The following is an 18,533-nucleotide window of genomic DNA, read 5'->3' as shown; positions in this document are numbered from 1 at the left end:
TAGAAGTTATAGTTAAAGTTAAATGTAAGTAAAGTACGCTAAAACCAAATAGAGGATCACTAATAACCGTGGTGTAGATTATCCAAGAGCATGAGCTACAATAGTTTATCCGTGACTGTATGGTAAACAAGTCTGGAGGTCATAAGTAATTTCAGTGCTCTCTCGTAATTCCGTCCAGGTTAAGAGACGCCAAACCAAAAATTGCAGAGGATCGGCAGCGAATCTTTACATTATATTTTCAACAAAGTTAAAATTAATAACATACCTTTATCATTTCAAAAATTAACTTGGCTTCTTTGCCATAATCTATTTTAGTTTCTTCCAAACAACCGTTTTCTTCTCTTTTTAGCCTAAAATACAAAATAATTTATCTTATTTTTTTTTTAAAATACTGCATTAATTCTATTTTAGACAATTATTATAAAGCTGTTTTTAAAACTAATTCACTTTAAGCTTATGTAAACAGCCAGAATTTATAAGCAATTTTTACACAATAATTCAATTCAATTATTAAAGAGTAAGCTACTAAAGACTTTTGTTATCTTATAATAAATTTAACGAACAGAATTAACTAATAATTAATTAATCACGTTTAGCGTAATATGTCCGATCTACTTTGAAAAATCTTTAAAGTCAATATTTAACCTTTTCGATAAAAACTATTCAGTTGTTTTATGGCAAAAGGCTTAATTTTGAGGGTAGGAATGAGGTAATACACTTTATGCTATGAAAACTCTCTCAGGATAGAATTAGAGGTTTAAGATTAGATATCCTCATATATATATTTGGATTGTTGAATTTACTTTTAGTTATAAGTTTGTTAAATAAATATAGTTATATTCTAAATGGTTGCTTAGATTAATTTATGCTTAACTCCATTGTCAGCCCATGTTAACACATTACATTTGAATTAGACATATTCCCCTAAGTTCCAGTTAAAGTATTTATTCTTTAACCACTCGAAGAATAAAATAATAGATTCATCAAAAGTTGAGATGCGATACTTATCTCAACTGGTATCAGGAGAAAATTAAGGTATTTATATACTCATTAACTTTAATAACTAATAAATATTTCCGTCCTGTATGTGAATGGGTTAGACTGGAAAGCCCAGATTTCATATTAGGCTAACGACTAAAAATAATACCATTTTTTAAGCAACCTCAAAGATTAGCTCATTGAATAATGTTAAATATAAACAGTTTAATCATTATTTCATCTCCATGAATTTATTTTTGTATTGTTTTATTATATTTCAGTTTATTGCACTTTTTGGTAGATAGTCAATTTGTTTAAATATTTCTTAATTAAGAAATTAAAATTGGCTTTCAAGAAGAGTAAAGTATTAAAAGTATAAAATAATTTAATTTTTACCTCTTGGTGCAATTATCGCAACAGTTTTTAAATGGTTTCGACTTATCGGTAGCGTTCCACTTCTTGTCAAAATAACTCAGTATAAGCTGACGTCTACAGTTACCGGTCAAAATGACTTCTTTCATCTTTCCAATCATGTTTAATTTATGTTGACAGAACTTATCGTTTGTAATTTCTTGTAGACGAAACCTAAAACATGTAAGTAAAATTTGTAATTTTGTCTTCCCATTTATGAATTATTACTTATTTTTCCTTAATGACAACTGGAAGTTGTTTGTTTGTCAAACTTCTAAACCAGTCACAAATCTTAGAATTAAAACAGTTTTAAATTCTGGTTTTTGACCCATTTAAAAATTTGACAAAAAAAACTTATAGCGTAAAAACACATGCGTAAGAAGTCAGTGTTTATTAAATAAATAATATTTTAAATTGTTATTATTACATGGAAAGTCCAAAATCTCCCTGAGAATAAAATATTTGGCAGATGCTTCTTAATCCGTCCCTTCCAGCTCTACCTGCCTCCTGGTAAAAGGATTCTATGTCTGTTGGAGCTAAAATTGAAATTTTTCATGTAAAACATTTCCAAAATACAGAATAAATCTTTAATTCATAAAAGAAAACTATGAAAATAAGTATTCTTTTTTAAGAAAAAGTACCTCCGTAATGTATGACGCGACGGACGTCGGGTTTGTCGATGCCCATGCCAAAGGCCACTGTCGCTACGATTACCTGTCGTGAAACATTTTTTCTAATTTAATCTTGTTATTTTATAAAGTTTAATATTTATAATCATAAATCTTTAACAAAAAGTAATTATTAATGTTAAAAACAAGCGTTGAAACATCTATAAATGTAGTAAATGTAACTTACGTCCACGTGATCATCCACAAATTTTCTATGAGCTAGTTTCCTTTCGGTGATTGAGATTCCAGCATGATAACGAGTGCAAGATATCTTCATTTCTGTAAATATTTTATGTCTTGAAATTAATGCAACTTTTTAAAGAATTTTATGTATTTTCAAAATGTTTTAAAACATAGTTCTTGACTTTAAACTCTGTTAATTATGTTTTGAATCAATCCCATCTAAAACTGCATTTATTGTTATCCAATTTTTACAAAATCCTGATGTTTGAAAAAGAACCTATAAAAATTCTTCTAACAGAACTATGTGTAAATCCTTGAAAAATAACTAAATTTACAATCAAAGTTTAATATTTCATACTGACTTTAAAGTATGTAATAAGATACTTTCGACATAATTAATTTATAACAAGGAGCTAACAAACCGTTTGCACTAAAACATCAATTTTCTGTGAGAATTATGTATTCTTCTGTGATAATTTAGTTCTGATGTAAGAAGCTAGAGACTTAAAAATTGCAAAATAAAACTGACAACCTTTTCTTGCGGGCAAATCAAAATTTCAATGTATTTTCCTAAATAAAGAGTCATCTAGTGTGATCTGTATGTGCCAAATACTTAGATTGTCTCTTATAGTTATTCATAATTTTCGATAACATATTAGTAAATGAAATCGCAGTATTATAAATCAACATTTCTACTGTGGTCTTATGCCATATCTTTTTTTTTTGTATATTTTATTTGTGTATATATATACATATATATTCCCCTTTCCCTTTATTTCTCTACCCTTTGTTCCCTGTCCCCTTTCTTCTGGAAACTTCTCTCAGCGGGTGGCAACGAACTGGTTATAAGACAAAAGAAACGGATAGCCTGCAGGAACTAAAAAGGTGATAGACTGGCCACTTTTGGCTGAGACATCGAGCTGTAAGGACATGCTTGGTGAGGTCTCCAAGAATTTCGCACCAACGGGAGCACGAAGGAGGCAGCAAGCCGAACGTAACAGAATCTAGGGAGGAACTCTAGTAATCTAATACAAAAGCCCCTTCTGGAAGTTTATCGAAGGAAACACGAAGGAGAAAATTCGAACTCTACAGTCATCGAATCTTGTATCGTCCAAGAAGGCCTGAGTTATAGCCACCACCAAGAGTTCGCTAGCTAAGTTTAGGTACCCGTTCTTGTCTGGTTCTATCCTATTATCTACGCCTTCTCTTTCCCTCTCTAGTATAAGTAGTTTTAAGTAATTAGTTATAAGTTTCTTTTTTCGTGTTCCTTTTGTAACACGTCGTGTACCTCAATTCTTTTGTCGTGAGATTTTAGAATAACGATTCTGCCCAAGTGTCAAAATATTTATGTCCAAGGAGTGTCGGAATACAAATGAGAATCGAGAATCCTGTATAAATTAACAAACGCCAGTGAAAAATAAAATAAAGAAGTTTAATTTTCACCTATCCCCTCGTCGGACTCTTTTTCACCACGTGCGTTTTACTACACTACACTAAGTTAAATGTTATATACCAAAAATACCAAATTAAATGAAAATAATACAACTTTTGTTTATATATTATCCACGTACACCTTGTTAATAAATAGAACTTATTATACTGGTGTAGTTTCAAAATTAGCAAAAGAAAGAAAACTTAGCCAAAAATAAGACAAAATATCTTTATTTTCGCCTGTACACTCTTTTTGTGCGCTTCGGATCTGTAAGTGCTATTTATAAACAAAGTCTACGTGGATAATATATAAAGAATAATTGAAATATTGCAGGACATAGAAACAAATAATTAAAATAATAATTCACAACAGAATTTAATTGAAACTGTAGATAATTTAAAGACAAACTCAACAATAATTTGGAGTGCTTAATACTTTCTTGTGCTATAGGAACAAAACTGCAATAGAGTCGAAAGCATCTTTCTTACCTAAACCTACACAAAACTCAATCCCGCTGACATCAGAATCTGAAAAAACTTGTATAGTTTTAGATGAGGAAGAACCTATGAAGTTAACTCTGCTCGTATTTAATTGTATTCTGTGGTGCCAAGCTACTTTTATCTTTGTCTTTAAATTACATGTAATTTATTAATATATCTAATAAAAAAATTCTGAATGTACAAGTTTTACCAAGATTGCAAAGATTTAGTTACATGTAGTAAAATTAATTTGTGTGTTATCAAATCACACTAACCGGTTAAAACTTTAGTGATGCTTTCTGTTTTATCTCTTGTCGGACAATATATAATCGTCGGACCTTCAAACGTCAATCGACCGTCTTTCACCTGCATCACGGAAAGTAGATCGTCTCGAATCGAGTTACTCTTTAGAAAAACTTCAAAGTACAAATTCTTTCTGTAACAGAAAAAATAATATTGGCAAGTCTTTCAAATTTTTTGAATTAGTTTAATACTTAAAATATTAAACAAACAAATCTCCAAAATGCTAACCAAAACTGAAAATGTAAGAGAATAATACATTAAATGTTCAAAATTTAAGCACTTTCGAGCCTTCCTGTTCATTTTGGGAACATAAAACATCCTGTAAAACATTAAACATTGAGTCTATTCCTCGCGAATAAACTCTTTGATCGACCCATAGAATGCAAATATCTCTATAAACTATATAAAATAAGCTTTGTATTATATCTCGTCTTAAATTCTTGAAAAATAAAATCGTCTCACCTGTCAAACGACGAAACAAACAAGCGACAGTCCTTTAAATGAAGTGAATCTATGATGTCTTTCCGCACCAGTGGCGTCGCCGTGGCGGTTAAAGCCATGAAAGGAATCTAAGACACGCATCGCAATTAATACAAAATATATGCAAGGAAATATTTTAAATAAAAATACTTGCAGTTGGAAAACGATCCCTGAGACAGCCCAATTTCCTGTACTGTGGACGAAAGTTATGTCCCCACTGAGACACGCAGTGAGCCTCATCAATTGCAAACATCATTATCCCTATTTTTAATATAGTTAATATTATCATCGATTTTTCTAAAGTTTTTTCACATTTTTAACTTGCAAAATAATTTGACCTACTAACTTAAACAATTATTTTTTAATAGAAAGGTTTTACACACATTTTCTTACCTACTTTACTATGTATCTCATTAAGTATATTTGTAGCTACTTCTGCAAATTCAGGAGTTATGTACAGTAATCTATATTCACCTCTGAAACAAAGAGAATTAGTTTTATAAAAAATACCAGTTACAATCATACACAACATTAAGATTAAAAGTTGATGTATCAGTTTCAGGCTCACATGACTTAACAAATGTCCTTTTTGGTCATTAAACCCTCCTTTTTCTCAATTGTTTAGACCCAACACTTGTTTGCAAGCACCTCGACAAAGCTCCCTCTTTCTCGTTTGACATTCCCCTCCATTGTTTATCATCGCATCACGTTTGTTTTAATATAGTTTTCTTCCTGTCTGGTCTACATCACCAACACAAGCTCTTGTTCCAGTTTAACCTCTGACATCTCGACTTCAGAACTTTATAATTACAAGTATGGTAGCTGTTTTAACGCTCCGTAAATGTATGTCTCTTTAATCCAAATAAAAATTAATTTTGGTAGACTATCACAACAGCTTTGAGGTTAGGTACTTCTTTTATTGTCTTTTCGTATGCATTTCAGGCTTATTTAATTCCTAAGCCCCTCTTCAGTTTAATACAAAAAAAAAAGATCACCTCCTTTCCAATTTTTTGTTGCACTCATACAGTACTTTTGTTTCTGTTTATTTATAAAACCGTAGGTGTATATTGGGTTACATTAAAAAGATTTCCATCCATACGACAATAAAATTTACAAAGGTATCCTTTTTTCTTTTACAAAACAGTCATAAAGTTACGACTTTATCGTTTTCAATTATTTAATTTAAATAGTCAAATTTTATTGTCGTATGGATGGAAATCTTTTATAAAACAGTTTCTTCAAAAAGCCTTTGGTTTTTTGAAGAAATGAAATACATGAAATGTTACTTTATAATAAAAAGCAATCTTAAAAACTTTATCTGTTAGTAAAAGTAACAGTTAGTTTATAGGGATAAAAACCATTACAGCTCTTAAGTTTTCTTTGGATTCAGAGGAAAGTCCGCAGTTCCTCTCTCTGCATCCATGTGTCTATGTAAAGCCAACTAAGTGGTTACTCGAATGACAAAGTCATTTGAGCTAACGGATAAAACACTAAGTATGGTCTGGTTCTCCAAGTGATTGGACAAAGTAAAAAAGTAAAACATTAGATTGTCCAACATTGGGCATTTTTTATTTGTTAATTTATCTAACATAGTCTCTTCCATCAAGGACCAACCACCGCTCACAACAAGGTTGTAAGTGTCGTTACAAGAAAATTGACAAATCAAACATGGAAACCTCAGAAAAAGATCACAAATAATTTATACTTGCTTTCACCTGTAATATTTTATTCCAGACTTTTTAAATGTTTTGAATTTTTCAAAAAGTTTTAAGTCTTAAAATCAGACTTAAATCAGTCCTAAACATGCAGGAAGATGTTCTACGTTAATTTCCGACTTCAATAAAGTAGGTATCTCTGATAGATTTATGAAAAATTATTTAAAATTATTTTGTAAGAAAACAATGTAAATTGATTTTTACCGTGTATTAATGAAAATATTTTACTGTAAAAAATAAATTATATATCATTAAATCCAAAATACTGAAAGCAGACTTACTTATACAGCTTGGATATTACTTCTTTCTTTTGATTTTGAGCTGATCCCAAGTAACAGGCCGGAATGTTAGCTACACTGAAATGAAAACATCGTTAAGATAACTCTAGAAACCAATACGGCAAACGTAACAATACAGAATAATCCGTGGAGGGCAACGCCCCAGAAAATTTTTATGGACAGTCTGTCCGAGATATGTTACATTCAATATGTTAAAAAATAAATGGAAGAAATGTTAATGTAAATTTATAAATCATTAGTATATCCAAATATTAGATTACTATAATTAATATTAAATATTACCATATTTTCGTGGAATGACCGGCATGCTGCATAAAAATGGGCAAGACCAGCATGCAAGAAACCCTAGGGTTACCGGCATGCCAGTTAAATTGCATCTAAATTATAAAATTAATCAGATGTAACAAAAACTAGTTGTCAATTAAACATTAAAGAAAACATTCTTCCGAATACAATAAAATAATACCACTGTAGTTTGACCAACTTAAACTCGGTAATATCCGACTTCACGGTCTCCCCAGAAGACTGGCATGCTGGTCATTCCACAAAAATACGATATTAATGTAAAATGAATTGGAATTTAGTCATAAAATTATAAAAATTACTTTGTTTATTGATCCACAGTCACAATTCACACAAATTGAATGTACAAGTTGATTCTGTTATCCTTAACTTAATTAAATTATCAATTACATTCATTTTGGTAAAGTGCATATTGATGAATATGTCACTTTAAATTATTTTAAGAAATAGTTTTATCTGAAAGCCCTCAAGAGATTGATATGAATGAAAGTTATGTTTGTGACTGTGTTAAAATAGATTCTTCTGTTTTGTAGATAAATTCCTTTCTTTTCTATATTAAAAAAATGAAAGAAGAAAATTAATTAAAGGAGTGTAAAGATACAGTTGTACTTAAAATGTGTATTTTTATTATGTAAATATTATTGTGATAATAGTTCTGACAGGAGCTTAGCATTTTAATCCTTTCTGTAGCTATGAGGCAACACAAGTACAGCTATGGGGTAGGCGGGGCACATGTCCAAGAGACCAGGCAAGGAGACACTGAAAGAGGTTCTGTAATCATGTAAAAAATAAATTTTAAGGGATAATTTACTGGAGCCAGGTAAGGTAGTGCCCAGAGAAAAGTGTGTGGATAAGAGGGAAGCGGGACTGGGAGCAGCGTGGACCAACTCATAACGCGTTATCAACATGGAACCAACGTGAGCAAACTTTGCGATGGTCCCATGTGCCATCCCTCAACTATGAACAGTGTCAGGTAAAAAATATTTGCTATTAGATGTCACATGCACATAGCATACAAGGCGTACAAAAGCTTTCTATTCATTAAACCATTATGTGCTTACTTCTTGAATTTTCTAAATTACAAAGTGATGGCTCTCATCTTTGTAAAAACCTATTTGAAATCTAAATTTGAGTGTTTTAAAATAAAAAATAATGCATTCCGTTCTATTAATTTGTTATAGAGTTTATCTTTATCATCTTATAGCATTAAGCTTCTTAAAAATCTGTCTATCATGGTACCACCCTAGATGGCAGCTTAGTTTGCCTATAGGTTGCATCCACCTGCATCGACATCCCAAATCACCAAAACAAGAGAGAGGGCATCAAGATCACAGTTTGCCCTGATTGACAAGAGAGCCTAGTTGCACCCTTGATCTGGAAGTAGCTAAAGGATAGGTTCCATCATAAATGAGTGCATTTTTTGTTTTTGAAAATTTTTCATCAGAACATCAGTTTTCTTTCTTAAAGTTAATTAAATTCTATGAATTAGAAAAAAAACAATCTACTCACTTCATCGCCAGAACTTGATCTTCCATTAGAGAAATTAATGGCGATATTACGACAACTGTCTTCTCGCTGTGAACTGCCGGAAACTGATAGCACAGACTTTTTCCGGAACCTGCAATGGTTAAATTTCTTTTAGAAAACTGTAATATCAAAAGTTTAATTAACAATTCACAGGTAAATACCGATGTGTCTAATAACTAATTACGACTACATTCTGGATCACGACGTAAAAGATTTTAATACAGTACTGTACATATTTCTGGCTGTTGTTTATATATCACAACAGAAAACTCTTTGATCAATTTAAATATTGATATAGCTGCTTTCAGTAAACAAGATATAGTATGTTAAGATGGAGTTCTCGTCTTAAAATACCACCTCTAAGAACAAGATAACTGCATTGAGTGTGATGCAAAAGTCTAATACAGCAATAGAGAAATTTTTTCAAACAGATTTTAACACTTTCAATTGTTTTTATGAAAAACTTCGGGAAAATTACAAACCACTTTTAATTTCTCGGTTGCCGCATCCGTCTACAGAGCCGAACCAACTGGCATCATCATTTAATCATCGCCAATTAGCTGCATCCAATTCGCACATCAAAAATGTGTCTACTTGAAGGATCTAAACCTGACATAAACCCACAATTCAGACATTGTTTTTTAGAATGTTCTGTACATGTGCACTGTAGAAAGCATTCAAATTGCACGGCAAAATCGCTCCAGTAGATATCCAGCTCAATATACGTACAAAATATTTTCAATACTTTACTTTTGAAACCACTACGTTTTCAGAATAAAAATTTATAAATTTGAAAAATATAAGAATATGAACTCACCGGTCGCCATTACTACACAACTATCTCTTCTATTAATATAAGTTTCTTTTATTATGTCCCATTGCAAGCTAGTAAGAAGTTATAATAATTAACAATTTAGCAATGTTATTTCATACGAAAAAAAAATTACACTTACGGCCTGAAGTGACTGTATCCAAAATGCTGTTTTAGTGTTTTCAGGTAATCTTCGCCAACTTCCACATGTTCTGTACACAAAATACATTTTAAAACAGTTAATTTTATAAATCTCGCTCAAAATTTTTTATAAAATATCAAATTGTAGAATTGGTTTCCATTGGTTAAATTCATAATTCAATGTGTTCGCATGAATTAGTTAAAAGCATTAAGGCATCAAACAAAAAAAAAATTAAACGTCCAGATTTAATTTCATAATTTTAACGTAATTAACGTCTCTCTAAATATGCCGACAGCATTAAAATATGAAATAAACGTTTCACTTTTCGGTGATTAATAAATAAAAATCGAAATAATATGGGGCGCACAACCAATTTTTCGGTATCTTTAATTCCACGGCTTTGCTGGGTTATATACTAAAATATAACCCACAATAATAATTAAATGATACAGTCCTTACACGTTAAATGTGCCTGTCGTGTGTCTCCAAGATGTCGCAAACTGTTAGAAACTTATTTTTCTTATAAATTTACACAAGAGCAATGCAGCTACTTAAAGTGCATAATTTTGTCCCCCTTAGGGGTGTCAAACTTCCAGTTGATGAAAAATCAGTAGTTAAACTGATGTAACTTCATTATTTTCAAAGTTTTCAATTTAAATTTGAGAATTTCAAATTTGTAATGACATCAGAGTAAAATATTTTATATATAAATTTAATGAAATGATAACAATTAAACGTGAGTTTGTACCAGTGTCTTTTCTTTTGTACTTTTTGAATATCAATCTCTTACAGACTATTTTGAATTAAAACAGTTCTGTTGCTGTCTCAAAATAAAGTTCTCGGTTTTTCATTCTAGCAGCAATTGCCTTTAGTCTCACGGCACCTAATTCTACATCACATTCCATTTTGTTCATTTAACAGAGAATAATTCAATTTTTCTTAACACACAAAAGGAATTGACTCAGTAATTTTTTAATAATTTTTTTAGTACAAAATTTATTTTTTTGTGTAGGAGACACGTTTAAGTGACAAAATAATTCCACAACAACAAAATGCTTTCACTCACAACAGTGCTTTCCTTGTAGGCAATTGTCCCAGCCAGGACTACTAGCCTTATCACACATCTTAGTATGATGGACTAACAGTTCTGGCAGAAGTTCATTAGTGCGGGATATAAAACTTGGTCTTCAATAGCAGCCTACATGGAAAGGTCTGTTGCCCACCAGTGGCCGAGCGGACTCCGTCTCCGCTCATAGCGGCAGAGACCAGACCCCTAACACTGGGAGTTCGGTCGGGATCATGCTTTGATCAGACAGGCTGGCAGCTTGGAGTTTTCTAGGTAATGAGTTTTCTAGGTAAAGGTTTCCTTGCCGATAATGCCTAAATAGGAGCCAGAGTCCTCCCAGAAGGCCTCCTATTCCCCCTCTTGCGTATGCCATCTTCTATAAGGCCAGCTCTTCGGTTGCCTAACAATCATCTACCTGTCTTTCGGAGTAAAAGCGAATAGCAATAAACTCCCTATGAACTGAACGAACAAACAAACGAAAGGTCTGTTGTGAGCAAAAGAACTTGTATCATTGTGGAATTAGTCCGTCCCTTTTACACATTTCAAATCATAAGATCGCTTTTAAAATTAAGTAATAGGATTCAAAATTATACAATTATAATTTTACTAGATACTCTATCATTGATCATATTTAGCATCCCGACGCTTCACTTTGCGTGGCATTCCAACACTCTGGACATCTGTTAATAATTGATCAACAATCAAGAAAAGTTTGACTCAGAGTGCGTTAGAGTCTCAATAAGCACTACTCTTTTCTTCCAGAATATTCTAAGTTAATTTGTTTCTAATTATTAATTTTAATGTAAGATAATGGCTTAACAACCAATTTATAGTCTAAATTACTTAGTACCTTAATAATTAATTAGCCATATTATAACCTAATAAGAATCTGCTGTAAGGTTTGTTTATTAAGACTCATCAATTGGTTTTGTGTAATTATATAGATTTCATGTTATTGAGTAAGTGAACCAGCAATGACAATGTAACTTTATTACATTAGATATATTGTTTTCAAATAAAAGATTTTTAAATGTAAAGTATAATTGGTATATACCTTCACTTTCTATGTCATCTACAAGATCTAAAAGATCTGAGACATCTTCATCCGTCTTCTCTTCGTCGGAATCGGTTTGTGCTATCCTTTCTTCCCTAGACCCGTCATTTTCAAGTTTATCCACACTCTGATTCAAAAACTCTCTCTCGGCTTCTTCGCACACCTGTTTGTGAAAATACATAAATTATTAATTAATTTAAAAAAAAACACTCCTCAAAATAAAGAAGTTCGTCGACACGCTTATGAATTAGCAGCATCCATATAACGTGCAAAAAATCACAGGTTCGAGCCACATTGAACATGATGGCATCCAAAGCAATAGAGGCACCGAACCATCACTCTGGATGAGCGTTTGAGTCCGAGTTGACTCATCTGGATTAATTCATCTTGAAAATAATCTATGTCAAGACCAATCTGTCACCATCAGAAGCCTCCATTGCAGGCTGGTAAATCTACACAACGGATGGGATTACAGGTCTTTTTAGTGTCCAAATAGCAGAAAGAATTAAAAAAACAAGTCCATGGAGAACAACAAAAAATGTTTTCGGGTGTGTTTATAGATAAAGTAGACAGGCGTTATTCCCTTTTAAAGGTTTTTACAATAACCAAAGTTCAATAAATGTTTTAAAAATTTGATTGCTGTGTTTGATAAGCCCTAATCTACGTTTACTTTTTCGTGTATGTAAAAAACAAATATGTTAAATAATATCAATGGAAAAAGAAAAAGCAGAGTTATTTATTAATAATAATGAAATTTTAAATTAAATAAATTATTTATAAATGTAAAACGTTGTTTGTTTCTCTTAACATATTGCAGTAAAACACGTTAAGCCAGACTGTAATTCTATCTTCACCCGCAGGACGTCCTTTATCGAGAGATTTGTGCCAGATTCTTTAAAAGTCAGACTATTTTTTGGTCGGAATCGGTTCTGGACATCCTTGTTTTGTTAGATCAATCACTTATAAGTCCATCTGCACTCCCACTTAAAAACTCTCTCTCTCAATTCTTTCTTCTTACGCTCAATTTTTTCGAGTAAAGGTCCGACTTTTACGAAGTCCGGTACAAACTTCCCGATAAAGGGCATTCCGCAAGCGAAGATGAGATTAAAATGCTTTTATAAATTAAGCATACTTTAAAATTCAGACACATATGATACCATTTTACATACCTCCAACAAATCGTCGTCATCATCTTTGAGTAAATCAACATATAAATTTTCTTCCGTATTTTTATTCAAGGTTTTGCAGTTTGTTTCTAACAAATTCTAAAATAAGCAGACAAATTTCGTATTCAATAAACTACGTTACATTTATATTTAAAAAAGGACTTTACAATATTCAAGAAATATTTCTTACGCCATTAAATCCATCTTCAATATAATCTTCATCTAAATATTCTCCGTCCTGTAAGAAAAAATTATATTTCAATATTTTGTGTGAATATTTTCATAGTCCTATCTAAGTGTTTAGCTTTGTAACTGTTCTTAAACAGTTCAACATTTAGATTTAATGCGTGAAGTGAATGTAAGTGTTTTCACGAATCTTGCTTGGGCCGCAGTAATGTACAGTTGCAAGGATTCTTTGTTAGTATGCAAAGCATACAACTGTTGTGTTAGGTTTGGCAGATAAACGTTTTCTCCTTTTTTCAGAGAATGACTGTCAATGCGAAAATAACTAAAATATTATCCTTTGCAGAAGGGGAAAATAAGATGCAAATTTCTTTGGGAGATGTGGCAAATGAAAGACGAAATATGTCAATTAGAGAAGCGAGGGATGTAAAGTATTGCACAAATGGGAATGGTCGTCGGAGATGACGTGGGAACTGTCGACAAAATGAAAGGAAGGAAACTAAACAGCAGAGGGAAGAAGAGCCCAAAGAAGATGGTACAAGAAAAAAAACTGTATTTTATGACTGAGTGCCTGTTACGAGGACTATGATGGTCTATGTGCTAGAAGGACAACATCAGGCAATCGTGTTAGCCTTTAGTACAGTACATTCAAAGGGAGGACTAAGTCTAGGTGATGGCGTTCCCGTGTGTCGTCAAGGGATTTTCCCACCGCTATTCCTAAAATAGTTGTTGTGTCGGCAAGTGTGTCCTTTGTGCTCTGCCCACTGAAGGAACAATTAATTAATATCTCCACCCAAACCACATGTTACGATAAAAACCTCATTATTTCGAAGCTCAAGGGACCAAAAAACGCAACTTTTAATTATCCAAACTTTTTCAGAATTAATTATTTTTGTAACTCTCGAATAAAATTATGACAATCTTATATAATTTTACCAGTTCTGTTACTAATGCATTAAGTTAATATTTAGTAGTCTACGCTCTTCTTGAAAGCCGTAAGTCGGCACGTACTTAATGAAAACACAACCAAATTACATTCAAACCAAAGCAAAAGGAGCTTAAATGCTTCAATAAGAATTACCCATGAATTTCGTCTAGAAGACCAATGGCTAGTCCTATGAAGAATTCACAGTCTTAAGTTTGATACTATGAAAATGATGTGATCTGACAAAAACAATCTCTATTAACAAACATAATCCATTCCAAGACTGTGTTCGCTATCCGAATTGTTCGTTAATCAATTATCAATTTACCATAGGTTTTTATGGGGATTTGATTAATTCGTTCTGGAGACCCGAAAAAATAAAACATATATACTTTCTAACTACGTTTATTTACATGTAATAATAAAAATACATAAACACGCAGTCTTGCATTTTTATTAGTCGTGTTCTCTCTGTTTGTGGAGGTTAAAAAATCTGTCTAATGTCGATTGCTTTTCTCACTTCTTCGAGATTTTTCAGAAGTAATTAATAGCATTGTAACTGTAGAGAACCCCAAGCCTATTAACCTCAACCTGGTTTGCATGCCATTCTAAGACCATCCTTCTGGCATCCTCCCACTTATTCAAAAGATCTTTAATAGCAGATATTGGCATTAATCCCTCTTTTACAAAAGAAAACATATCTCGCCGAGTTTCTTGGTGTTCTTCATTCGAAACTTCTGTCATCAGATCCGTTTCTGTGAATTTCATTACTCCGTCAGCTGCTTGAGTGTTCTTGATTGCATCTTTCTTAGCTAAGATTGTACCAACTGTAGACCTGTTCAAGCCATACTGTCTAGCAACATCAAACATTTTCTGCCCACTCTCACCTTTTGAAAATAAAAACCAATGCAAAACTTAACGAGTGCCCACACGACAGTCTTGCAAATATTATAAAAAAAATTGTTTCTGTCAGAATAATAAAAGGCTGAAATTACAAGGGAGAGTTTCAAAGTACGGAGGGATACCATCCAATCGGTATATACCGGATTGAGCATCGATGTCGATGTCTCCTGTGTTCCGAAAGGTTTCGAATTGTTCCCGAAGACAAGGGAAGACCAATCGTTATTCATTATTTTATGTTACTTCTTGTCGTATTTGTTCTGTAAGGTGTTTGGTGTTCAAACACGAAAATCTTTCGCGAAAGTGTTCCTTATCCGATTTGTTCGTATTCCGAACTGTTCGTTAACACGTGAAAATTTTTTAGTAAATAATTAGTAAATAGTTGACGACAAAGTGATAATGTGACTGAAGACGAAGTGTTTCTTAAAACTTAAATACTTCAGATTTAAGAAACAACCTAGCATGGTATGAAATACAAATAAACTCTGGACTTTTTTAGAAGAGATATGTGTATTTTATAAAATATGGAAAGCACAAAAATAATCCAATCATCCGCACAAAATTATTCTGTATTTTTATTAATCTGTTCATTCATTGAGGAATGACTATTGTCAAATTCTGTAGATATTCAACTACTTGACAACAGTGCAATTTGTAAAAACATAGTTTAGATCCATCCTTGAGTCAATGTACTAACAACTATATTTGGTCAACAGCCAGATAACCAAGATAGTAATTAAAGATGGCAGTGTGCCATTCCTACACGCAGGAATTTAACACCGTGTTGAATTGAATGGTAACCCATCTCAGTCCTTTGTAAAGGTTATCAGACAGAAGATAAAATGCTGTGTTCGTTAAAAAGTTGAAAGGTACACGAGTTATGATTAATCTTGTTCTATTTTATTGGCAAAGTTATCATCACAAATTGCACATAAGAAACAATGTTCCTAATGCTTTCTAGCTCATTTTTAAGAATGTGCATATGAAAGAACCCGTCCAATTCAACAAAATGCTGACTGTCGTAAGCCGATAACACGTTTTAATCACGCACTTCACGGGAAAATTCTCACAGGAAACAATGTAAACATTAAATGTCTGGCACGTAAGAGATTTTTCATTCTCTAGAATTGTATTATGTTAAACTTAGAACATTTAGAAAAAGAAACTGAAAAATGTTTAACATTTTGTAACAGCTTGTTGCCTTATTCGGATTATTTTATTTATTTATATTTCTTCATATTTCTTTGTTTCCATTCTTGCCATTACATAAACTCGGTTTTTCAATTGACAGTTCTTCATTTATCTCGATACATGTTTGAGTGCCTGTGCCATTTCCACTTGCACATTTCGTTATGACAGATTCTATAAATTACCAACCATATCATAACTATATTATATGCAAATACCGATAAATAATAACCTCTCCAAATTAAAGATCCACTGTTTTGAGTGATTCTTTAGTCTCTTGTGCTTTCTGGATTGAAAAAAATCACACAATTTTCAATATGATCTTTAAGTTATCATATCGTCACGTGTTATTTTAAGCAATGTAGGCACACGCCACATATAATACATGGCTGTAACCAGACTCTTAACACTTGGTTTACTGAAATAATGCCATACCTTTGTTTAGATTGGGGTCATTTTGACCCCACATATACATTTACTTAAATATGCATGCAAATATTACAGGTAAAAATAATTTGCTAGTTTGATAAATCCGTGCGAAAGTTTCTTCTTTCGAGCCTCGTTTGCATTGCCTACTTTCCGAGTAGCCCTTCGCAAAGTCACAATATGAAGTTTTGGTGGCTGATGTTTGCAGAAGCCACGTCCTTATACGAAATCCAGGAGTACATTGCCGCCACGTCGAACCCGTTGAAGAAAACGTGAATTGGCCATCACGTCTCGACAGAGTACTTGCAAGCCATTTGGTCAAATATATCAAAGTCAAATTGTTGAATTAGACTGCCTCTTCTTGTCAATTGAAAGACACAGACAGTGCAGCAACCAATGTGGCTACAAGTGTATGGATATCAGTTCTTCCTCTTTTGCATTCTTCCCGTCATCTAAATCATCTAGCACTCCAACTAGTATTTGGGCCAAGGAACTGGTGACCAGCCACGTCAGCAGCAGTAGAAAGAGAAGTCATATCTCCGTCTGGCTCCGAGTCATTACTCAATCTAGACTTTTCTCGGTTACTCATTCCTGCTGTTTTCGGATTCGGCAACCCCATTTCCCCAATACTTTTTGGACAAATCACAGATATGCAAAGTATCTTCAGCTTTACTCAAAAAGGTATGTTTTTTGAATGCTTCACAATCAACGAAGTTTCTACTGAAATGTTACCTCCAAATAGAAGCACCAACTAACTAGAGAAAAGTTTTGAAAGCCATACATCACTCATTAACGAAAAATGACAAAATACGGGTATGTGGTGCATGGCAAAAAATGAACAGGGCATTAGTGGTTCGCAGTTCATCTCAGACTATTTAAGTGGTCTACGAATTGAATAAGTTTGAGAATCGCAGCTCTAGCAGATATATGAGAATGACGTGTAGATGTTGGCTTAGTCGCAATACGAGTTTAAGGTTCCAAGTGTACTTTTGTTCGCATATATACCATATAAGAATTACATTATGTTATGAATACCGTGCAGTCGAATACATACCAAGTAACACGATAACGGTAAACAAAATTTCACAAAATATTGCATCACCCCAGGAATTTAAAATCATCTAGTAGTAGAGCAATTTCTGCCCATACTTTGTTTGAAAAATCGTTAACAAGTGATGATAAATACAAGTACACAACAAAATTAAATATTAAATAAAATACTACATTTTTATTAAATGTAATACAAACTTCACCTTTCATACTTTAACAAATCGTGTAACTCGAAGCTTTGTAATTTACGGCAGATTGTCGAAGCGATGTTTTCTGACGACCGGTTGGCAATTACGACCCACAATTTATGGGTAAAGATACTGTAATTAAGTTATATTTAAATATTTAATATAAAAATTTTGTTTTTTTTATTGTTTAAATGGTCAAATATCATTGATGCCAAAGTCAATTCTGGTTTCCAACACAAAACTCCTACAGATTAAAGGCTATGTGAAGTGTTTCTGCTCGTTACAGGTGGGCATAAAGGCAACTAGCTCGAGACCAACGTGGACGAGAGTGAGAAACGACACTCTAATTTATAATATATGTAATAAATTTTTGGTTCTATATCAAATTCGACATGAAAGGCCAATGGTCTCGCCTTGACTAACACGACTTTTCTAAGAAAAACAAGAGTTTATCGATTTACCAGCCTACGTCAATCTGAGTTAAGGTGTTCTTTTGATTCTGCTTTTTCTTACTGCCACAAGAAGTTTTTAAATTATTTTTAGAACAGAGATTAGAATTCGAAACAATACGGTTCTGGCAGTCACTTTTATTTTTCCTCTGTTGAGGTATTTTTTGATGTTTGCAAGACTTTGTTTGAGAGGTTGATTTTGATGCT

General features: G+C 32.6%; 1 protein-coding gene across 1 annotated transcript in view; it reads right to left on the bottom strand.

Moving 5' to 3' along the window:
* The window catches only part of LOC136968785 (bifunctional 3'-5' exonuclease/ATP-dependent helicase WRN-like), a 122,056-nt gene that overhangs the window by 6,553 nt on the left and 96,970 nt on the right, over positions 1-18,533 (bottom strand). Inside the window, 16 exon segments of the mRNA XM_067262821.1 lie at positions 266-350; positions 1,375-1,563; positions 1,817-1,925; positions 2,031-2,103; positions 2,245-2,336; positions 4,427-4,587; positions 4,917-5,023; positions 5,089-5,195; positions 5,328-5,410; positions 6,931-7,005; positions 8,761-8,869; positions 9,596-9,663; positions 9,732-9,801; positions 11,852-12,014; positions 13,021-13,116; positions 13,208-13,255. Coding sequence (XP_067118922.1) covers positions 266-350; positions 1,375-1,563; positions 1,817-1,925; positions 2,031-2,103; positions 2,245-2,336; positions 4,427-4,587; positions 4,917-5,023; positions 5,089-5,195; positions 5,328-5,410; positions 6,931-7,005; positions 8,761-8,869; positions 9,596-9,663; positions 9,732-9,801; positions 11,852-12,014; positions 13,021-13,116; positions 13,208-13,255 — 1,635 coding nt within the window.

Source organism: Centruroides vittatus, unplaced genomic scaffold (genome assembly GCF_030686945.1).
Source record: "Centruroides vittatus isolate TY-2023 unplaced genomic scaffold, ASM3068694v2 contig_157, whole genome shotgun sequence".
Lineage (NCBI taxonomy): Eukaryota > Metazoa > Arthropoda > Arachnida > Scorpiones > Buthidae > Centruroides > Centruroides vittatus.
The sequence above is the reverse complement of the archived record's forward strand: the minus strand, read 5'-3'. Positions and strand labels throughout refer to the sequence as shown.